Here is a 23,123-nt window from a genome sequence, read left to right as displayed (position 1 = left end):
CCATCCCAATATTAATATTATATTAATAATTAATCAAAACTACATTATAATTAAGTAATTACTATAATTATATATGTAATATACAATATATAATTCTAATAATTAATAATTACGATGAATAATAGGCACACCCCCTGGCTGAGGAAGCTATCAGGGAGTCCTGCCTCCAAACACAAGTGTCAGTAGCACAGGCTCCACGTGCGGAATGTGAAATGCTGTTGTATTTTGAATAAAGTCCTAAAAGCTTTGATAATTTTGGCAAATTTTTTTATTAATTTCAAAATGCCTTTACAGTCACAATTTCAAACACAACGTGAACTTGTTATTTACATTTTTGTAAGTTCCTAGGTACGGATGGGATGACAAAAGGGTTGGCCGTCACGGTACCCAGAGGTACTGGCCCTTGCCCGGTTCAGTGGTCGGCGGATCTGGGGGTGCTGAGTCTTCCTGCCCCCACCCGCTGTGTGCGCCCCACTCCCGTTCCCCGGCTGGCTCCCTGCGTGCTCCTCTCCTCGCCGTCTGTATGAACTTGCCCGACATTCAGGAGGTGCTTGTCCCCGCAGTGCCCCGAGGTAACTGCGGAAGGTCCCTTCTCCCTCGTGGGGAGGCAGATGGTGCTTCTGACGACAGGCTAACCCTGAAATCGGGCGGCTGAGCACCTGTGCTTCCTCGCTGGGGCCTGGGGCCGGGCTCTGACCAGGGGCCTCTCCTCCCCCTGTAACTCGGGGCCTGCTCCTTCCCCTCCCGGCCGCTCTGGTCCCCGCCCCCCCTGCCCCGCCCTGCCCCGCCCCGCACTCCTCACCCCCCGGCCGGGCCCGGCGTCAGCTGGGCTTCTGTCTGGACTCAGGACAGCGCTGACCTGACAAGTGCAGGGCCTGACCCCAGGGTGGAACAGCCACTCACTGCCCAGCTGCCCAGGAACGCGGCGGTGTTGCCCTCGACGGTCAGACACCACCCGTTACCCCGCCCCCCGTGTTCAGAATCTATTCAGTGTCCGCCCGCCGCCAGTCCCTGGTCTCGGGAGGAGCCGCGGTGCCGCAGGAAGGACAGTGGGAGCTGAAAAGCTGAAGGTCAGTCGTGGAGACCCCGCGGACACACCAAGTGAGGCGGAGGGAGGGAGAGACAGGACGGCTCCCACCCAGGAGGCGGCCAGAGGGTGACGGAGGACGCGTGGGGAAGACGCCCGAGGGACGGTGAGGCCGGACAAGGAGCCCAGGAGGCGGCCAGCCTGGGGACACCGAGAGGAGAGGGCGGGAAGGGACAGGCCGGCCCCTCCCCACCCAGCATCACGCCACCCCCTGGGAGCCGTCGCGGGTGCAGGGACCCACCCCGACGCACGTCCCGCGTGGAGCCCCGCGGGGACCCCGCCCCGACGCACACACACGCCCCCCGCGGGGACCCCGCCACGACGCACACGCCCCCCGCGGGGACCCCACCCCGACGCACACACACGCCCCCCGCGGGGACCCCGCCCCGACGCACACACACGCCCCCCGCGGGGACCACGTCCAGGTCCGCCCCCTGACAGTCCGGCAGCTCAGGCCCCGCCTTTCCGGCGCGCGGCGGAAGCGGAAGTGCCCGCGGGCAGCTCACTTCCGGCCGGGCTCCGGCGGGCGGCGGCGGCCGGTGAGCGTGTGGCGGCGGCCGCGGCGGAGGGCGGTGTGCGGGGTGTGCTGTGCGGGGGCGGTCGCGGACGTGCGCGGATCGAGGGCGGTGCGCGCGGCCCCGGGCGGTGGGCAGCACCGGGGCGCGCTCTCCGCGGACGCGGCCGGGGTGCGCGCGGCCCCGAAGGCGGGGCGGAGGCCTCCCCGTCCTCCCGCTGAGAGGTCCTCCCGCGGGGAGCGCCCGGAGGTCGCGGCTGGGGGACGGGGCCGCGGACTGCGAGAGCCTCGCCGGCTGGACAGCTGCGGGGGCAGCTCGCTGGGGCGGCGGCGGGACGCGCAGCGCGTCGGGGCGGGGCGGGAGCGAGCGGGGCGGGAGCGAGCGGGGCGGGAGCGTGCGGGGCGGGAGCGTGCGGGGCGGGAGCGAGCGGGGCGGGAGCGAGCGGGGCGGGAGCGTGCGGGAGCCGAGGCACCGGCGCGAGTGGGGCTGGGCGTCCTGGGAGCGCTGGGCTCCGGCCCGGGGCTGCGGTTCGCGCCCCGGCTTTGGCGTCTCCCGGCGAGAGGGTGCAGGGGGCGGTCCCCGGCCGGACCGTGCGGCGGGGAGGGGGAGAGGGAAGGCGTGCCCCGCGGGGACAGGCGCTGGCCCGGGCTCGTGGAAGCGTCCGTGGAGGCCGGGGCTCTGCCGAGGGCGTGCGGGAGCTTGGGGAGAGCGCGGTCTCCACCATCGGAGAAGCTGGATGCGGAAGCCGTGCGTGGGGGCAGTGGACTGAGCTCAGGGGACACGTCCACGGAACCCTCCCGTTGCCGGGCGCTCCCGGATGCCCGATCTGGCGCCCGCACCGGGGCACTGGAGCTGGAAGGGAGGTGTGCTGGGCGCGCGGGCGTCTGTCCGCGGACTTGGCGCGCCTGAGCGGATCCCTTTGGCCCCTCCTCTTTGTCTGTTAGGGTTGTTAAATGTACAAAGTAGAATTTCGGACATTACAGACAGTTCTGGGGTTTTTAGTAGTTTTAGAAAGCTTTCAAAGATTTATTGGAGAGAGCGAGAGCGAGCAAACACGCATGCAAGCAGACAGGGTGGGGGAGCGGGAGAGAGCGAATCTCAAGCAGACTCCATGCTGAGGGCAGAGCCCCCAGCCCCAGCCGGACCCTGAGATCACAACCCAAGCGGATATCAGAGTCAGGGGCTTAACGGGGGGAGCTGCTCAGATGCCCAGTGGTGGGCTGGGACTTGAGCTGGGGTGGTGAGGCCCGTTGAGGTGTGCTGTCCCTTTGCCTGTGTGTCCTCGCCGAGGCCTCCTGGCACAGCTGCCCCACCAGTGTGGCCAAAGGGGGCCATGAGGGCTCCAGAAGGGGGCTGTGTCTGGGTGAGAGAAGGACCTGGGAGAGTGACATCGGATAGGGTGCGGGGTCCGTGTCTCCACACAGACACCCTCTGTTCATCGTTTTTAACTGGAAGTGCTTCTGCTTTACCTAACTTTGTATCTGAGTCCTGAAAGCTCGTGCCCGTTATCGAGGCGCTCGTCCTCCTGGTTCAGCGCTCCGATTTACCGGACCAGTGATCTCCCATGTTCTCCTTGTAGCTCCATTGTGAAACTCAGAGACTTTTAGGGGGAAGGGGTTTCGTACCTACCTGTCTACCTTCCTAACACATCTTCCCCTGCTGCTCCCTCTCTCCCTGTTCACACAGGGTGCCTCTAGTATGACTCGTGCTGAGATCCCAGCTGCTTTTTAACCATGAAGGAGACAGACCGGGAGGCTGTAGCGACAGCTGTCCAGAGGGTTGCGGGGATGCTCCAGCGCCCGGACCAACTGGACAAAGTAGAGCAGTACCGGAGAAGAGAGGCCCGGAAAAAGGCCTCGGTGGAGGCCAGACTGAAGGTACGAGACCACGGGGCCACAGGTGTCCATCCACTCCGTCAGGCCGGATCCGTCTGCCTCGAGTGCGGGGTTGCTGCGTAACGTCACCGTTATAGTTTGGCTCAGTGAGCCTTTGTGGTGGTCTGCAAAGAGGCGGACCAGACCGTCGTCTTTGTTTGACACATTCCTTCCAAAAGTGTGTCACCCAGCAGCAGATTTCTAGAGCAGATGGGGCGAGTGTTGGAACAACCTCTGAAGCACACAGAAGTGTCCATTTAAATTTTAAGCAGTACTAGAAGTCGAGCAGCTACCCTTATTTCTGAAGTCTTCTGCAGGGTGCCACTGTAGAGCGTTTTGTTTAGAACTTTCCAGCACACACTGTGGCTGTCTGGCTGTGTGCCAGCCACTCCGCTGGCCCGAGGGGTCGGGGGGGAGTGAGGCACGGTGATTAACGCTGTGAGAGGGGCAAGAAAGAAAATTACTCTTTTTCAAGGTATCTTATGATTGGTTTGGTTTTCAATCTCATTGGTATTGGGAAGTGAGTTTTTTAAAAAACTACTTCTATTCTGTGTAGTTATACCGATGTTAAGACTGCAGTCTGCCATGATGAACAGGCAGCAGAGCGGCCTTGGGGGTTCACGAGCCTCTGAGGAAGGTTCATATTCACACACACGCGGCCCCTGAAACGGTGTCAGCGTCTGGGTGGCGGCAGGCTTCTGGAGACGGGATGAGGGCCACTTGTTTGTGCCACACGGAGGATCCAGAGACCGGTGGGACTTACTTAAAACACTGGTTTTACTTTAGTAAAACTTGGTTTTACTAAAGAAGTTTTAGTAAAATTTCTCTTTAGCTTGGACCTGCTGCATTTTTAGTCAGCATTTCAGTCTGTTCCGGAAACTTAGGGGATTAACTGATAATCATCCCCGTGGTCTAGAAACCTTGTGTGGTTTGTTACCATCATCGTTAACAATCTCTACGTGCGACTTACGGTTCCTGGGTCGAATGTGTTTCTGGCTTTGGTCGTGCCACCTGGCCTTCCCTTCCCCTCCACTGGCTGCCCCTTCTTCACGTCCCCTCCCTTTCGGCCACTAGCTGCGGGCATCTTGGCGTGCTGGTGGAGTGAGTCTGGATCCCAGACGAAGCAGCTCTCCGCAGTGGGCCAGCCATCCTAGAGCTGAGTCTGGTCCCGGCTGAGGGGCAGGAGGCCCTATACCTCAGAGCTGATGAGCGAGTCCTCACAGTCTTGGGTGAGGCCCGAGGGAGCTGTGGAGGCCTGGGGCAGCCGTGGGACCAGAGGGAGGCCCGGGGAGACCACATGTGGCGTCCTCCTGGGGCAGTCCCGCGAGCTGAGGCAGTCCCATCGAGGTATCCAGAACCTTCAGGCTGAGGGCCTGGTTGAGGAGTTTGGGACGTGTTCTCAGGCAACACTGAAAAAAAAGAAAAGCTATTTTGTGACTTGGTTAAGTCCTTGCTGAATCTTATTCTCTTTTTTCTGAGTTTTGGCTGTTCTCCGCTATTGAAATTTGTCTCCTGTGACCTTGAACTTTCTGCAGAAGATTTGTCTGTGGCTGTCCTGGCTCCGCTGACCCCCCTTCCCTCACCCCTGGATGTGTCCCCCAGGCTGCCATCCAGTCCCAGTTGGACGGTGTGCGTACGGGCCTGAGCCAGCTGCACAACGCGCTGAACGATGTCAAAGACGTCCAGCAGTCCCTGGCCGACGTCAGCAAGGACTGGAGGCAGAGCATCAACACCATCGAGAGCCTCAAGGACGTGAAGGATGCTGTCGTGCGGCACAGCCAGCTCGCCGCGGCTGTGGAAAACCTCAAGAACATCTTCTCAGGTGGCCGGTGGGGACAGCTGGGGATGGCGGGTGCCTGGGGCGTCAGGGCCAGAGTGCTGTCTCTTCTCTTTGCCTTGACTCACTGTTCCTTGCCTACGGGTGGTGCAGAGCCGGGCCCAGTTTTTGTGCTGTGGGGTGGACCGTGAGTTTGAGTCCCACCTGTGTGGCTGACTTCCTGTTTGCAGTAAGGGCGGAAGGGGCCAGTTGAACAAGCAGAGACGAGTAGTTCTGTTTGGACGGAGACACTGAAGTGGGTTAACAGCATAAGCACTTGTGAGCTTCATTCCCTGGGCTGCAGGGTGGCTGTCAGGTCAGGAGACCAGATGGGACTCCGATAGGTGACAGAGAAAAGTGTCCCGGAAGACAGGACAGGTTGGGAGGGGCAGTTCCCAGCTGGAGAGGTGATGCCAGCAAATGGCATTTCCTAAGAGGAGAAGAGTGTGCCCATGCACAGGGGTGGGAAGAGCAAAGAAAGGACACATTCTGCGGCCTCGGTCCGCACTGGGCAGGGTCTGGTGGAGGCCTTGGGGCTGGTTGGGGTGGCGTGGGGACAGGAGGTATGGGGTGGCCCTTTCAGAGCCATGTCCCTGTACCTCGCCAGTGAGAGGCTCTGCAGCCTATCTGGGAACAGTGTCATTTGTCACGTGGGTGGGGCTCCATGTCTGCTCAGCACAGTCCCGAGCCCGTGCCACCCCACCCTCATCCTCTCTCCTCTGTCAGGGTCGCCAGCATCCCCGCAAGAGACCTTGGGGTGGTCTGACCCCTTCCCTTCCTTTATTCCGTCTCTGGTCTCAGTGAATTTTTTCTGTCCTTCTCTAAACTTTGCTCGACCCCGGAGCGTAATCTGCCGCAGCTCTTCACATCACCGTACAGCCACATCATGGCCCTGCTCCCGCCGCATCGTACCTTGGTAATTTGTGTCCTGTTCAGCTCCTGCTCCTCGGACTCCTCTCATGCTCTTGTCTGGTGGCGGCACTGTTGAGTACCTGGCCCCCTTGCTCATCTTCCCGGGGTCTGAGACTTAAGGCCACGTTCTAAGTTGCTTCTCACATCCTGCCCCCATGAGTTGGCTGCCTGGAATTGGAATGTAATCCCCAAGCCCGAATGTCCTTCATGACTGTGAGCCAGCACCTTGCTTGTTAATTTTCCTCCTTATGATTTCCTGTTGACTGGTAACATTTCCTTCCAGTCTTGTGAAACTAATGCCAAATGACCAAAAAGTTACTTTCCTGGAAGGAGTTCATCCACAGGAGTTGAAAACAATTTTCTTCCCTTGAAGAGCAACTGAGGCTACGTTATATACTCATTTTGGTTAGCAGTCTACTGTATCGGGAAGATGTGCTGGTTTGAGCCCCTTTAGATGTTTCTCATTGCTGGTCATTTGGTAGTACTGTGTACCCAGTACCCAGCCTTTCCCCCCCACTTTGTTTTAACATGAGATGCACTTACTATAAAATTTACCATCTTGATTGTTTTTGAGTGTATAGTTCTCTGGTGTTAGGTACTTCCACATTGTGCAGCTGTCACCACCATCCGCTACCAGCGTAAAACAGACTGTGCAGTGCTGTGTGTCAGTGACACGTGCAAGTGACACTGAGAGACCACCACCAAACGCTGCGCCATTGAATCATGGCTCCCCATTTCCTCTCCCCTGACCAGTTGCGGGTCTGTTTAGATTTTCTGTTTCTTCCCAAGTTAGTCTCCAGGTTTTTGCCTGGGTGTCTGGGTCATCTGGTTGGTCGTTGTACTGTCGTCTGTAGTACTCTCGGAGCCTTTCTGTTTCTGTGGAACCAGCAGTAATGCCCCTGCTTTCATTTCCAGTTTTAGTATTTGAGTCTTCTCTTTTATTTTTTCCTTTAAGTTCATGAGCTAAAGATTTGTTAATCATTGGTCTTTTCAAAGAATTGCCTCTTGATTTTGTTGGTTTTCCCGTTCTCTATTCCGTTTCTTTCTGCTCTGCTCTTTGTTATTTCCTTCCTGCTGGTAGCTTTGGGTTCAGCAATTTCTTCTTTTTCTGGTTCCCTGAATTTATAAAGTCAGGTTGTTGATTTGATAGTTCTCTCTCTCTCTCTCTTTTTTAGCATAAGTGTTGCTGGCTATGCACTCGTCCTTAAACATTGCTCTGTTAGAGCCTGCAAGTTCCAGTTTGTTGGGTTCTATTTTTGTTTCCATATTTTCTAATTTCTCCTGTGATTTCTTTGAGCCAGTGATTGTGTTATTTAATTTCTACTAATTTGTGAATTTTTCATCTGTTACAGATTTTTAACTTCATCCCATCCTGGTTGGAAAAGATACGTTGTATAATATCTATCTTTTAAAATGTATTGAGATTGAATTTGTGATTTTACATAAGGTCTGTCCTGGAAAATATGCTCTCGGGAAGGAGGTGTGTGGCTGTTGGGCAGAAGGACACGTGTGTGGCTGCTTAGGGGAAGGACATGTGTGTGGCTGCTGGAGAGAAGGACGTGTGTGGCTGTTGGACATGTGTCTGTTCGATGGAGCTGGTTGATTGTGTTGTTCAGGTCCTGTGTGTCCTTATTCATCTCCTGGTGGTTGTCCCGTCCGTCACCAAGAGAGACGTGGAACTGCCTGTTTTCCAGTAGAGTCTTTGTCTTCTTTGTCTCTTGTAAACTTGCTGATTTCAAGTCCGTCTTGTGCGGCATCAGTGGGGCCACCTGCTCTATTTTGGTCACTGTTCGCCTGGCCTGCCTTCTCCCACCTTTCATGTCAGCCGGTTTGTGTCTTTGCATCACGGGCGAGCCTCTTACAGACAGCAGATGGCTGGATCTTGTGTTTTGATCCATTCTACCAGTCTCTGTTTTTTAACTGGGAAGTTAATCCATTTACATTTGAAGCAATTACTGAAAATGGCTGACACATTTCTGCATTTTGCTGTTTGATTTCTGTGACTTACAATCTTTGATCCTCATTTACTGCTGTTTCTGTTTTCTTTTGTGTTCAGTTGATTTGTGTGTGTGTGTGTGTGGTGAAATGTTTAATTCCTTTCTCATTCCTTTTTTATGTATTCAGAATCTGTTTTCTTTGCAGTTACTGTGTGGATTACATTTAACCTCTAAAGTTAAAAATACTCTTGAATTTATGCTAGCTTAACTTCAGTAACAGACAAAAACTCTGCTCCTACACAATGTTGTCTCACCCTTTCAGTTACTGATGTCACAAAATTACGTCCTTATACGTTATCCAAAACCATAGAAGAGTTGTTTATTATTCGTTAGTCTTTCAAATTATGTGGAAAACACCATGCAGAATTATAAACCAGTTACAGCAATACTAGCTTTGGACAAAGAATTTTTTTTCCCTAAATGTATTAGTCTTTTCAATTACGTAGGACAAAAAGTAAAGTTACAAACCGAAGTTACCATAACACTAGCTTACGTGGCTGCCCTGTATGTATCTCCCTTTATTGCGATCTTTATTCCCCCGTAGCACTCTGCATTACCACCCGGCGCCCTTGTAGCCACAGGACTCGCTGAGGCAGTTCTCCAGGGCCGCGAGCGCTCAGCCCTGTCTGGAAGTGTCTTTGTGTCCTTCACTTTTGAAGGCCAGTTTTGCCAGGTACGGGGCTCTGGGGTGACTGTTGTTTTCTTTTAGACTTCAACAGTCTTAGCCACTGTCCTTGGGCCTCCAAAGTTCCTGATGGAAAAGCTGCTTGTTGTCTTACTGAGGCTCCCTCATAGGCCACCAGCTGCTTGCCCCTCACTGCTTTCCAGGTTCTCTCTGTCTTTGGTTTTCAGCAATTTGTTTGTAATGTGTCTTGTTCTTGGTCTCCGAGTTTTTTCTCCCTGGAGTTTATTGAGCTTTTAGATGTTTATATTCCTGTCTTTCATCAAGTTAAGTAAGTTTGATCATATTCAGATAATTTCTCTGTCTTCTTACCTCTCATCATCATCTTCGGGGACGTCAGAGTGTGCGCGGTGCCCCAGGGTCCTGTAGGCCTGTCTGCTCGCCTTCGGTCTTTGTTCGTGCTGTCCTTCCTACGTAGTAATTTTGTTACCTCGTCTTTGCTGATTCTTTCTTCTGTCAGGTTTGCCTTTGAATCCCTGAAGTAGGTTTTCTGTTTCAGTTGCTGTAGTTTTTACCTCCAGAATTCTTTTTGGTTTCTTTTTAGGTTTCCCTGTCTTCATTGATGTTTGCATTTTGTTCTGTGTCATTTTCTGGACTTAACCACGTCTTCCTTTAGTCCCTGGAGCACATTTAAGACTTGTTTTAAAGTCTTCATCCAGTAGAGGGTACCTGTGAAGTGGCTGCCTGTGGTTCAAGTTGTCATCCCAGGGTCCTCGGATCGAGCCCCGTGTCAGGCTCCTTGCTCAGTAGGAACTTACTTCTCCCTCTGCTGCTCCCCTGCTTGTGCCCACTTATGCGCACGCACTCTCTGTCGCTCTCTTTCTGACAAATAAGTAAACAAAATGTCTAAATAAAAGTGACGTCTTCATCCAATAGATGGACCGCCTAGTGGCTCTCAGGGATGGTTATCTTTTCCCTTGACTCTCATACCTTTCTGTGTCTTTTTATGTCTTGTGATTTTTGTTGTTGAATGTTGGACATGTGAATCCAGTAACATAGTAACTCTGAAAATCAGATTCTCCTCTTCTGCAGGGTCTGCTGATTGCTGTTTGTTGTTCGGTAGGCTGTCTCTGTGCTGAGGGTCAGACTAAGAGGTAAACTGAAGGTCTTCCCAGGTCTTTTCTGAGCCAGACCTCTCCGAGCTTTTTAACTCTCCCACACGAGATTGTGCGTGAATGTCCTGAACGTCTGGAAGGGGAAGGGAGGAAAAATGGAGGGGAAAGGGGGCACCAGCTCTTCAAATCATCCGGAAGTCACCTGACTCCAGGGCAAGGGGTTGGCAGCAGTGGTGGCCTGAGTGCAGTAACTGTGTTCCACCACTGTGTGTGCCTCTCCCTGAGTGGAGGCAGCGACCAGCAGCTGGAGCACAGATCCCGGGTTTCGGAGGACGTGGTCCTCTTTGCTCAGCCAGGTTCCCTAAAGCTCCGTGCAAGCCGCTTTGGGAATGCGTGTCAGGCTGGGCTGGGGCTGGGAAGGTGCTCCTGTGCTAAGAGCTGGGGTGGACCAAATGAACCACAGTTTACTGCCAGGCCATCTGCTGGAAGGTGCCAGCCTTCCTCAGACCCAGCACTTCCAAAATAGTTACTCAGATTCTGCCAGCGCCGTTGCCGTCTGGGTGCGGAGACCGATTCCTGGCGCTCCCTCCTCTGCCATCGTCCCAGGCTCCTCCACGGCCGTTTTTGTGGTTTTTCAACACTTTCATCTTGTGCCTTTTTCCCTAGTGCCCGAAATTGTGCGGGAGACCCAGGACCTCATAGAACAAGGGGCGCTTCTCCAGGCGCACCGGAAGCTGATGGACCTGGAGTGCTCCCGGGACGGGCTGATGTACGAGCAGTACCGCATGGACAGTGGGAATACTCGGGACATGACCCTCATCCACAGCTACTTCGGAAGCACGCAGGGGCTCTCGGACGAGCTGGCCAAGCAGCTGTGGATGGTGCTGCAGAGGTCACTGGTTACCGTTCGCCGTGACCCCACCTTGTTGGTCTCGGTTGTTAGAATTATCGAAAGGGAAGAAAAAATCGACAGGCGCATACTTGACCGAAAGAAACAAACTAGTTTTGTTCCTCCCGGGAGGCCCAAGAATTGGAAGGAGAAAATGTTTGCGATCTTGGACAGAACCGTGACTACTAGAATTGAGGGCACACAGGCAGACACCAGGGAGTCCGACAAGATGTGGCTCGTGCGCCACCTGGAAATCATAAGGAAGTACGTCCTGGATGACCTCATTGTTGCCAAAAACCTGATGGTTCAGTGCTTCCCTCCCCATTACGAGATCTTCAGAAACCTCCTGAGCATGTACCACCAGGCCCTGAGCACGCGGATGCAGGAGCTCGCGGCCGAAGACCTGGAAGCCAATGAGATCGTGAGCCTGTTGACGTGGGTCCTAAACACCTACACGAGGTAACTCCGAAGTCACTCTTGTATTTTCTTTTACATACAGTTGAGTTGCTTTGCTGCATGTGCTCAGCTCCCTCAGACTTCGTTTTCTGCTGATGAACGTCTCCCCTCGGGTCCGTGTGTGCTTAGCCTCGAGGCCAGGGCCCAGCCTCTGGCTGTGTGAACGCTCCTGTGTTTGGGCGGTGCTTCTGCTCTTGACTTCCCGTCCCTCGTGAGCAGCTCGGCATCAGGCTGTTCTGTGACACTGAGTGCCCACTGTGCACTAGGCCCCTCCCGCCTCACGGTGGCCTCCCGAGCGTCTGGTTCCACCCGGCAGGCGGGTGAGGACACGTGGGCTCAGGAGGTCCCAGAACCAGCACGGGTCACGGGAGGCACCAGCTCCGTCCTCTTGGCTGCCAGTGCCCCCCAGCTTGGTTTCTTCTCACCAGTACCCTGGGAAAATCCGTTCTTTCTGTGTTTCAGCCTTAAGGTTTTGTCCCTTTGCAAAAGGGACGTGAGCCGTTTGGTGCTTGTACTCGTCTGACGCAGGGTTGGGAACTGTGGCCGCGGTGCGGTATGCTGACGATCTTTCAGATTAGCTAGCTGAGGGGAAGATACGTTTTTGGATTTTGCTGGGTTTTGTGAATCGAGAACAATATAAAATTCTGTGCTGTAATTATTTTTAGCCTGTCCTTTTGCTCATGTGCAGAAATTTGTTAACCCTCCTGCTTATCAGTAAGGGCTGGGATGTTTTGTGTGAATATTGGTAACCGGCTGTAGGAGAGAATGCTTACGTCTTCATGTAAAAACATAGGAGAGACGCTCTGTCACCCACGATGACGGTGGTCACTCTGGTGTGTCTGCGGCTTCGTTGTGCCAGGCATGGGTACTGTCCCCCGGGCGCTGCCCTCTCCCAGCCCACAGGTCCAGGGCCATCACCGTCCCCCCCAGCCCGTGGCCTTCCCTGTTCAGGCCTTGAGGTCTCGTTACCCCACGAGGAAAGTACCGTGAGGGTCTTCTTCATTTTGTGCGTGAGGAGACTGAGGCGCGGGGGTCCCGTGCCCAGTATGGACGCGGCCGGCCCGCAAGGGCAGTAGAATCTGGGCCCTGCGCCCTCGTCGCTGCTCAGACTGGGCACTGGCTCATGTGCAGTGTGTGTCTTGCCTTCGTGCGTTTTCGTGTGTGCGCAGCTGCGTACGGCCGCCTTCTCGGCATTTGGACTTCGGTGGGAAAAACGGAGCTGCTTTCACGCTAGAAACGTTTCACACTGCAGCGAGGCTCTTGGGTGACGTCTCGGCGGAGCGAACCGTCTCTGGACACTTGCAGGGTTTCCCCAAGTGCCTTTCGCTAGGGAGGAGCTCGTGTCTCTGCCGGTGCTTGTGCTCGGGCTCCGCGTTTGCCTGGAAACGTGTACTGCGGGAACGCGGCACAGGGCGTGTGACTTTTTTGGACGTCTGAGAACCCGACCGCACAAGGATGAGAACGGTCGCCTAATGGGAACTCCTCTGAAATGCCGTCCCTGTCCCTGCCTCCTCACACCCGGTTGTCGGATCGCGCTGGTCCTCCCTGCCGAGCGTCTGTCGTCAGGAAGCGCAGGGAGCGGCACCGCTGGCCTCAGCGGCCCTGTGCGTGCTTGTCATTCCGTGGGTGACGGGACCTGCCCGCCCAGCACCTCCGCTTCGCCGGGCCCTGGCCCTCCCCGGGGCTGGGCGTCAGCCACACACGTCTCCGCTCGCGGGCTTGCTTTCCTGAGTGCCGGGGGGCCGCGGGCTGAGGCCAGGGACTGGGGGGCCTCATGGGACCACTCCCGGCGCAGCGCGCACCCAGGGCCTGCCCCCCGCCCCGACACGGTCTCGAGGACGCTCGGGCTCTTGCGTGTTGGAAGAAAGAGCGACACTTAGCTGAGCGCACTGTCTCCCCGCTAACTCTTCTTTCTCCTACCCGGCTTTGCCGCAGTGCAGAGATGATGGGGAACGCGGAGCTGGCCCCGGAAGTGGACGTCAGCATCCTGGAGCCTTTGCTCTCTGCAGACGTGGTCTCTGAGCTGCTCAACACGTACATGTCAACCCTCACGGTGAGTAGAGCGGGCGCACCTCCGAGCCAGGCCTCGTGGTGGACCCAGTCCCACTCGGAGGCCGCGGGCGGAGGGAGGCAGGAGCGACCTGTCTTGGTGTTGGCCTCCGAAGGGTGCGTGGGCTGGTTCGGGGACGTCGCGTCTTCCAGGGAGGTGAGGAGGGCGGCTGGTTTTCTGGCCCCGGGTGGAGACTGAGCGTGTGTCCCACGGAACAGAAGCGCCCTCTGGCTAGAGCAGTGAGCCTCATGGCCCCCGGGAGCCGGATGGGCGGTGGTGCCGGCCGGCCTCAGAGCTGAGCCTCGGAGTGGGAGGGGGCAGGTGGGGCCCAGGTGCACCCCCCAACACCCGTGACCCCAGGTGGTCTGCGAGGAGCATGGGAGGGTCAGGGCCTGCCTCCCTGGCCGAGGGGAGCCCGAGCGGCTGACAGCATCCCGACTGAGATGCTGAGCCCCCCCGCAGGGAGGCAGGGAAGGGGCCGCGCTCCCAACCTGGCGGCGCTGGTGTGTGGTCTTTTGGGGACAAGCCTACTGGGGGCACATCCGCCTCGTGCTTCCGTGTACAGCTGACCGGCCTGGCCTGGCCTGGCCTGCCGCCGTGGTGCTTGTCCAGATGGTGGCTGGTGGAGGCAGCGCCTGGCACAGAGGTGGCTGGTGGAGCGGCTTCTCTGGTGTCCCCTTGTTTGGGAATAGTGACTCCCAGGACCCTGAGTTTGGTTTTTGCCGCTGCGTGGCTGAGGAAAGTCCGTGTGCGTTGTCTTAGGGGCATGTTCTGTTCTGCCTTTTTCTGTGATGCCAAATTTCTGTAGTCAAACATCATTGCCTGGCTGCGGAAAGCACTAGAAACAGACAAGAAGGACTGGGTGAAAGAGACGGAGCCTGAGGCCGACCAGGACGGGTACTACCAGACGACGCTCCCTGCCATCGTCTTCCAGGTACCGCCGTGCGCTGAGGTCCCCTGCCGGGCCGCCCCTGGCGTCTGTGGGCTCGACAAGTGCACGTTAGGTGCCTCCCTCCCTAAAGACAGAGGGACCCCTTCCGGGTGCCTCAGGCCCCTCTTTCTCCGGAGCAGAAGGCGCCAAGGGTCACCCGTCCAAACGGTTTTGCCCCGAGTTACTCTAGTTTTCCTGAAGCATTTGAGTTTGCGCTGGAACCGAACTGCGTGTTACTTGCACATGACGCTCAGATTGGAGTTTGCTGCTTTGATGTTCTCTGATGTTGAAAATGGCTGAGATTCATCTTCTAAAATGCCACCTGACTGAGTACGACCCCGTGGGTTTGGGGCAGTGTCCTTTACGTTATGACCATAATTGCTCCGTCTTCTTCTGGTTCCTTTGCTTTTGGGTGCCCGGCACCTGCTGGCGTCCTCCGGCTTCCCTTCGGTCCTTTGCTTCTGGCCTCGGTGTTTCCTCCCGGAGGAAGGGTTCTGGCAGGAGGAGGGCTGAGTCGCGTTCTGACCCTTGTGTGGGACCACGTCGCTGACACGTGCTTGGATGCCAGCCGGGCGCAGTGACACTGCGGGCGTCTGTCTCCGGTGACACCGCGAGCCGCACAGGGATCTCCCCGTCCCCTTTATTTTGGAAACTGGTGTCAGACAGACTGTGTGCCCCGCAGGCCTGGGGTGAGCCTGGCCTCCCTGCCCTCTCCGCCTCTCCACGTGTAGCTCTCCCCAGCTCTAGGGTGTGCGCTCCCGGTACTTCGTAAGGAATTCACGTCCCAAGTCGCAGCCCAGCCCCTGGCACCCATGGGACCCTAGCTGCACCCGACCCCCTTAGGCCCCCATCTCCTCCTCAGCTCACTGAGAACACGTGTTTCCCTCCGTGTGGAGATCAGCCCGTCTGCAGGTGATTAGGAAGTGATTCACTTGTTGTTTTTTCATCTGATGAGAAAGTTGTCCATTTAACTGACTTGCTGTTTTTTGAGTGGTTTCCCCCACCCCTGATTTTAGACTAGAGCTACCAGTTGGCAGATAGGGGTTTATATAATGGGAAATTGCACCCTTGTGAGTTTATATTAGAATTCATAAACTCTCCCAATTTTTAGATGTTCGAACAGAATCTTCAAGTTGCTGCTCAGATAAGTGAAGATTTGAAAACAAAGGTACTTGTTTTGTGTCTTCAGCAAATGAACTCTTTCCTGAGTAGGTATGTATTTTGCCAGTGCGCTCATTTAGAAAGTGTATGGTTTTAAAACTTAAAAGCAGAATTTTGATCCTACTATGCCTGATATTAAAAAGTACTTTAGGCCTGGATTTGTTGTCGTGACCTTTGTTATTTTGAAACAAGCCTTTGGAACAGATGACGCTGTTTTCTTGAGAGCCCACGTGGGCCTGATTCTCCTCCAATGCTTCCTTTCACTTGTCTGCACTGCCCAGGGCCTGGGAGGGACTCCCGTCAGGTGGCAGCTCCAGTTCCCGTCACTGGGAGTCGCCGCCCCCGCCCCCTCCCCCTCAACGGGGCTGGGGACTGTGTCTCCAGGACTCCTCTTTTTGACTTGCTCGGGAGGATTTTCAAACCTATACAGAAGCAGAAAGACTGGTGTGAAAAAACTTGACCCATCGTCCACCTTCAAAAGCTGCCCCTCTAAAGCCCCTCTCCCCCAAGCATTTTAAAGCAAGTCCCATTTTGGCATTTCATCCTGTGTACCCTCATTCTGGCTGAGGGCCAGCTCACACCAAGTTTGTATTTGGGTTTCCCCAGTGGTTTCAGACGTGCCTCCTTCTAGTGGTGTGTGGAGACTGAGCTAGGAGCCGGTCTGGGCTCCCTGGTCTCGGGGAGAGCCACTCTGTGAGCCACTGGCCTGTGGACACGTGCAGGTTATGTCCGAGGGCCCAGCACCTTCTTATCCGGCCCTGACTGCCGGCCTTGGGAGCCACATGTTGGCTCTAAAGGCTTGTGAGATTCCTCTTTATTTTCTTGCTGTTTCGTAAGAACCCGGTGTAGGTGGGGTACGCTCCGCATTGTGGCACACTGCGGTGTGGGGTCCGCCTGTCCTGCCCTGCAGACTGAGAGTCCCCATCAGCCGTACCCCTGAGGGTCATGGCCCCAGTTTTGTTAGCAGAAAGAGGAAATTTTCCTCATCAGCCTCAGAAGTTTGCTTACCTGAACCACACGTTAGACAGAAAGGTGGGATAAATATTTCTCTTTAATTGCCAACTTTGCTCCTTTTATAAGGTCTTTTAAACATACGTACAGTGTGTTGTAGTGTTGTGTTCTGGTGTGTGAGCCTAACTATTTCAGAAATAAAATACATAGTGATCTCAATTGCTTGTTTTCTTGACCTCAAATGGAAGTTATTTATTTTGAGTAATGTCTTAATTTGACTTTTTCAGGGAAAGTTTCAGAAAGTGACATTTTATCTAATATTTGATAATGCTCCCAACACTATAGTATGAATTTCTAGGCAAATTGTGTGTTAGATAAAATAATAATTTTCCCCTCACAAATACTTGTATACTCAGAATACTAAATCATATTTCAGAGCCTGACACAAAGTATATTTTTAGTAATCCATTTAAAATGATCAGCTTCCCTGATTTTTCATTAGTATACAGATCGTCCAAAAATTTATTTTATTTTTCAAGACTTACCTGGTCAGATGTTAATGAAGCCAGATGTCTTCATCAGGTGTGATTTCCTTGTGAAGTCTGGCACACCCCGCAGGCCCCCCTTACCAGTGGTTCTGCTGGGGGCTGTGTGTTCCCAGATACAAAGAGGAGGCCCAGTCGTATAAAGAGGAGCACCTCCGGGACCGGCAGCACCCGCACTGCTACGTCCAGTATATGATCGCCGTCATCAACAACTGCCAGACCTTTAAGTAAGTGACTGTGGGGCACAGGGCGACCCCAGAATGAAAGGGCAGAAGGGAAGTGTTCTGAGTTGCTTCATTGAGCCTTGCCTGTTTCCTTACAGAGAATCCATCGTCAGTTTGAAAAGGAAGTACTTGAGAAGTGAAACGGAAGAGGGCGTGTCTCTGACCCAGCCCAGCATGGATGGGATTCTGGACACCATTGCACAGGAAGGCTGCAGCAGCCTGCTGGAGGAGGTCTTCCTGGACCTGGAGGTGGGAGCCGGTTCTTCGCTGCTTTGTTTCCAGGCTGAACATCACGTTTCCGTCCAGCGTGGGTCTGTGGCCCACCCTGTGACCCACCCTGTGACCCACCCTGTGGCCCACCCTGTGACCCACCCTGTGACCGCACCCTGTGACCCACCCTGTGACCCACCCTGTGACCGCACCCTGTGACCCAGATGGAGCCAACATTCCGGTTCACCCTTCTCCCTATGAAAGGGCCTTTGCTTTTCTGTGAGGTAGGCCTCGTATGACGCAGGTGCAGAGTAGAGGTCCTTCCGGTGTATAGTTGGACAGAATACCATTAGATAATAAAGAGACTGATCTCAGCGGATTATAAAATGGAAACAAGTACGTAGAAGGAAGACGGACTATGCTCTTTAGCAGATTCTTGATACCAGAACCAAATTGAGAATTCTTCCAAGTTTGCACACCCACCACGTGGACCAGTCTCAGCTTTGCATAAAAGTACGACACGGAGTCGCTGACAGAATGCACTTAGTTAGCATCATGTCAGAGGCACCAAGAACAGGGAGGGATTATTTCAAAGATGCAGGCGTTACATTGATGTATGGGCAGAAACCAGAGTATGTTTAAAAAATAAAACTCTGATCATCTTGGGTCCTCCTGGGAAGGAAGGAGCTGGCGAGGATCTTCTGGGGCGATCGGTGGGATCATTTTGTGATGTCGCATGCTTTCTCGAAAATGGTTTAGTACATGGATAGATGATTATGGATTATAATCTAAATGGATTAGATGAAACGGATACATTTGAAATTATTTCCAAATTTAAAAAAAACTAACAAAAAATGAGATAAAGGACACAAGTAAACCCTTTCACAGAAAAGGTGTTACGGATGTCCAAAATGTGAAAACAAAACGCCCGGTCTTCCCAGTCTTCAGAGATACGCACGCTCAAACCGAGTGTTCTCTGTGGCTTTGCGGGCTGGCAGGTAGCTCTGTAGGCACGGGAGAGGGCGTGCTCTCATGTGTTCTCTGCAGGACCAGTGCTGTAGCTTTTAGAGGGCCCTGTGGAAAGTTTCCGGGGTTTAGTTTGCACACTTGTTGGCTGAACAGTTCTGCTTTGGGGGTTTCACCTGCAGAAAAGCACAGGTTCATTGCACTGTTCTTTGTAACTGCAAAATGTGAGCAGTTTTAAATGTCCGTTGGGAACGGGTAAGTGCAGAATAGCCATATGACATACGTGAACAGTAGAGGCGGCCTGTGTATGGACAGATCTCCACGTCCCCGGAGCCGTGTAGCCAGTGTCTCACGTGGCTACGGGATATGTTTGCAGGTCCCATGGCAGTAGGGTTTTTACGTGTGTATTTCTGTCACAGCACATCACTGAGGCTCTACAGCACCTTCCTCTGGATACGTGTGACTCGGGGCCAGTGTCTAGGTGACATTTTCTGTGCTCTTTTCAGCAACATCTCAGTGAGCTGATGACAAGGAAGTGGCTGTTAGGCTCCAATGCTGTGGACATTATTTGTGTTACTGTGGAAGATTATTTCAGTGATTTTGCCAAAATTAAAAAGCCGTACAAAAAGGTAAGAGTGTGTTGGGACGCCTGGGTTGGCTCAGTTGGTTAAGCAGCTGCCTTTGGCTCAGGTCATGATCCCAGCGTCCTGGGATCGAGTCCCACATCGGGCTCCTTGCTCAGCAGGGAGCCTGCTTCTCCCTCTGCCTCTGCCTGCCGTTCTGTCTGCCTGTGCTTGCTCTCTTCCCTCTCGCTCTCTCTCTCTGATAAATAAATAAAATATTAAAAAAAAAAAAAAAAAAATGGTAAGAGTGTGGACACAGTGACACGGTGAGCTCACCTACAGGCCGGAGCCAACCTGCCGTCTTGTGTGGAGCTCCGTGTCCGCTTGGTTCTGTGAATGCACGTTCACGGGTGGTTTCATGAACCTGAGGCACAGACATCATGTCTGGAGACAGGCCGGGTGGAGGCGATGGTGCTTCTGTTCATTTAACCTTCCTGCCTCCTGACACCCCACCAAACCCTCCTTGACACACGGCTACAGACACCGGCCGTGCTCGTGATACGGACCTCCTCAGCAGCCCCAAAAGCCCTGGAAGGGAGAGGGGGGCAGCAGCTGTGGATCGGAGCTAAGCGGCAGCTCCCTCTGCAGGATCCCCGTCCAGGGCACAAGCCGGCTGCCAGCTTTCCCACTCCAGTGGAGGCCCCAGGGCTCGTGTCTGTGTGGCCGGGCCCTGGAGAACCCAGGAGCCCTGCCCCAGACGTGGAGAGCCCCCGTGTGCCCCAGCCCCGTTCCATGTCCTCAGGGGTGTCCCCGAGCTAGGCTGTTTCCTCCTGCAGGGCCTGGGCCTGCCTCTCTCGTGGATTCTCAGGGTCTCAGGCAGTGTTTGCTGCTGTTGCCGTATCGAGTGATGGGATTTCAAAAGTCGGGCTTTCCATATGTTTTTTCCTGGCTCATAGGAAATGGTTTGGATATACCGACCTCGTGTTCATACGTTTTGTAAAACTTCTGATTGTTTCTGGGTTTCGTCTCAGGACCCTTTCGGATTTCTGTGTAGATGCTTGTGTCGACCAAGCGGTGACACTGTTTTCATTTCTGGTTCTCACACTTTCATGTGTTTTTGTCCTCTTGTGGTGACTGGGACCCAGCGTCACCCTTGTCTGAGTGCTCAGTTTAAAGGAAATTCTTAGGACTCTGCCAGTAAGTGATGCTTGTCAGGAGACCCTCTGCCTGGAGCCCTGACTGGTTCCCTCACCTGCTCTGTGCAGAAGCCTCTGGCTGGTCAGAAGGTCAGGTGCTGCTCTCTCGTTGCTTGCCTGGCTTTTAGGTCCACTATTTATTTCAACATTTGGTATGTTGATTTAGTAGTTGGTGCCTGAGGAGCCCAAGGGTGTGTGCTGCCCTCCGGGGGCGGCTTCTCTGGAGGGCTCATCTGCTGGCGTGACTGGGCACGAATTTCCTTTCACCACGTACTTGAGTGAATGCGCGTATGTGCTCTTTCAGGTCCTGGCATCTGTCGACGGGCAGGAGGGTGGGTGTCCTGCACGGCTGCCTGGCCAGCCTGGGTCTCAGCGGGCACCTGGTGGGGTGGGGTGTCTCAGCGGGGAGCCCGGAGGGGGTCTCAGGGGTTTAATCTGGGGGGTTGTCTCAGTGGGAGCCTGGGGGATCCTTAGCAAGGGGTGGGGGTCTCTGGGGAGCCTCAGCAGGGGCTGGGGGGTGTCTCAGCAGGGAGCCTGGGTGGGGATCCTTAGGAAGGGGAGGGAGTCTTCACTGAGGTGCCTGGGGGTGTCTCAGCAGGGGGTGGGGGCCTCAGTGGGATGCTTGGGGGGGTCTCTGGGGAGCCTGGGGGGGTCTCAGTGGGAGTTGCGTGGGCATCTGAGCAGGAGCCCCGGGGCTGCCTGGCTGACCCCCCGTGTGCCGGCAGAGGATGACCGCGGAGGCGCAGCGGCGAGTGGTGCTGGAGTACCTGCGGGCCGTCATGCAGAAGCGCATCTCCTTCCGCAGCGCCGAGGAGCGCAAGGAGGGCGCCGAGAGGATGGTCCGGGAGGCCGCGCAGCTCCGCCTCCTGTTCCGGAAGCTGGCCGCCGTGAGTGCCACTCTGGTTCTGTGTCCCCAGCGGGGATGTTGAGGCCCGCTGGTCCGGGCCAGTCCTGAAAGGGACCAGATGACCAGTCGGTCCTCCTTGGGAGCATGGGAAGGTCTGTTGGACCTTGTGGCTGGGATGGCTTCTAGGGCGTTACCGCGAGCCCCATGGGAGTGGTGCTAGCCGGACTGGTCTCACCTCTTGGGCTGCCGGCCCCCTGCCTGCAACGTCCCTGCTGAGGGCACACGCGACAGCTCCCCTGTGGGCCTTCAGTGCTCACCTGGGCCACAGAGTTCCACGGACACTTGGCTTGTGGCCCCTCATGGCGCTCGGCAGCTGCACACACATTATCTTCCAGGGCTTTGGTGAGGATGCAGACGGGCACTGTGACACCATCGTGGCCATCGCGGAAGTTATTAAGCTGACAGACCCATCGCTGCTCTACCTGGAAGTTTCCACACTGGTCAGCAAATACCCAGACATTAGGTAAGAGCCCATGAGCCGTCTGTTTCAGCTAGAAATTGTGGAACAGAGCAGTAAGCTCATTCCTAGGGTCACTGACAAGATGGAGAGGCCTGACCGTCAGGTGTGAGCGCCGTTGGGGGGCCCAGTTCCTGGGAGGACAAGCAGTGTGGACGATAGCCAGGAGCAGAGTGGGCACATCTGTGTGCCTCTACATCCCCTAGCCCTGCTACTGGACCTGGAGCCCACTGGTCACACACCTCCCCGGTGTCAGCACAGGTGGCCTGAGTGTAGGTGGGCCGTCACCACGCTCTGCACTGGGGGAAGGTGGCAGAGCAGAGTGGTTTCTGGAAGCTCATCTTGTGCTCGTGGATTCAGGGAGGGGAGCGCAGGTGCCTGTCACATGCGACCACGCCCCCCCCCCCACCTTCCTGTCTCACCCAGCGACTTTCTGTCCGCGCTGTGGGTTTGCTTGAAGCAGGACGGAGTGGTGTTCCTGGGCTCACCAGCGTCTCTCACTCTAGTCAGGTGGTCTGTTAGAGAGTTAAGAGCAGCTTACGAGACTTCGTGATTGTGGGTTGAAGGGAAGGGGCACGGTGAGGGGACAACTCTGGTCTCTCTCCGTCCTGACGTGGGGCATGCGCCGCACGTCCACAGCTGTCGACCCTGCTCTGACCCTGCTCTGGGGCCTCCGTGTTGGCCCAGCCAGGCAGGGGGGAGTGCGGGGGGCAGATGGAGTTGGATGTGGGGGGCGAGCGGCGGGAAGCGCACCCCCGACGTGCCCGTGTTCCCCGCACCTGCAGGGACGAGCACATCGGCGCACTCCTGGCCATGCGAGGGGATACGAGCCGGGACCTGAAGCAGACCATCATCGAGACGCTGGAGCAAGGCCCCACACAGGCCAACCCGAACTATGTGCCCATCTTCAAGGAGATCATGGTTCCCAGCCTGAACGTGGCAAAGCTCCTCAAGTAGCCTGCCAGGCCCCGGCTCGGAGATGTGTGGCCGCCAGAAAGCCGAGAGATGCCCGGGACCCCTGGGCCTGCGTCTCGTGCTTTGTGACGTCCCTTGTGAGGCATGTTCCGGTGTGAGGGGCCCTGTGGTGCCTGTCCCTCTTGACCCCTGGGTCTTCATTTCCACACAGTGTAAACACAAACTCTGCTGCTCAGTAAAGAGTCTGACCTCCCGCAGGGACTGAGGGGTCCTGGACGTGAAGGTGTTCTTGGAGGGGGTGTGGTGAGCGGCCTGCCGCAGTGGAGCCCAGAGGTGCCCCGGCAGGCAGTCGGCTTGGGGCGCTCTCCCCGCCTCTGCCCCGTCCCACCCCGCGGGCTTGTGCCCTCTCTAAGAAAGAAATATGCCTGTGACACAAGAACCCAAGGATCTTGGAGGGCAGGATCCATCCTGGGTGGACCAGATTCACCTGCGGGGGGGGGTTACCTCAGGGGGATGAGATTCTGTTGGGAGCGGGATCCATCTCGGTCGGAGGGGACAGGATTCACCTGGAGGTGGGATCCACCTCGGGGGGACAGGATTCACCTGGACATTGGGGGCAGACGCAGTCCTGCCTCCCCCGTCAGTCTCATCTCGACCTTCAGCCTGCCCTTGTGCATCTCTCTTCAGCGCTGCGCCCCACCCCCTTCGGTGTCTCGGCTGCCTCCTCCCCCCACTCTGGCCGGGTGGTGCTGCTCTGCCCCTTC

General features: G+C 55.6%; 1 protein-coding gene across 8 annotated transcripts; it reads left to right on the top strand.

The window, feature by feature from the left end:
- Nucleotides 1–1,543: 1,543 nt before the first annotated feature.
- On the top strand, nt 1,544–22,620 carry EXOC3 (exocyst complex component 3). 8 transcript variants are annotated; one of them, XM_082724597.1, is made up of 13 exons: nt 1,544–1,626; nt 3,289–3,479; nt 5,079–5,298; nt 10,605–11,286; nt 13,219–13,336; nt 14,142–14,267; nt 15,376–15,476; nt 17,038–17,148; nt 17,244–17,394; nt 18,828–18,950; nt 20,806–20,967; nt 21,323–21,450; nt 22,230–22,620. In XM_082724597.1, exons 2-13 carry the CDS (start codon nt 3,336–3,338, stop codon nt 22,399–22,401), a joined length of 2,238 nt encoding a protein of 745 aa, XP_082580723.1. In that variant the 5' UTR covers nt 1,544–1,626; nt 3,289–3,335; the 3' UTR covers nt 22,402–22,620. The 8 variants fall into 8 exon arrangements, with proteins under 8 accessions (XP_082580723.1, XP_082580727.1, XP_082580729.1 ...); XM_082724603.1 differs by having other exon boundaries at nt 1,597–1,626; nt 5,079–6,208; XM_082724600.1 differs by having other exon boundaries at nt 1,612–1,668.
- The last annotated feature ends 503 nt before the right edge of the window (nt 22,621–23,123 follow it).

Source organism: Mustela nivalis, assembly GCF_964662115.1.
Source record: "Mustela nivalis genome assembly, chromosome: 3".
In the NCBI taxonomy this organism is placed as follows: domain Eukaryota; kingdom Metazoa; phylum Chordata; class Mammalia; order Carnivora; family Mustelidae; genus Mustela; species Mustela nivalis.
The sequence above is the reverse complement of the archived record's forward strand: the minus strand, read 5'-3'. Positions and strand labels throughout refer to the sequence as shown.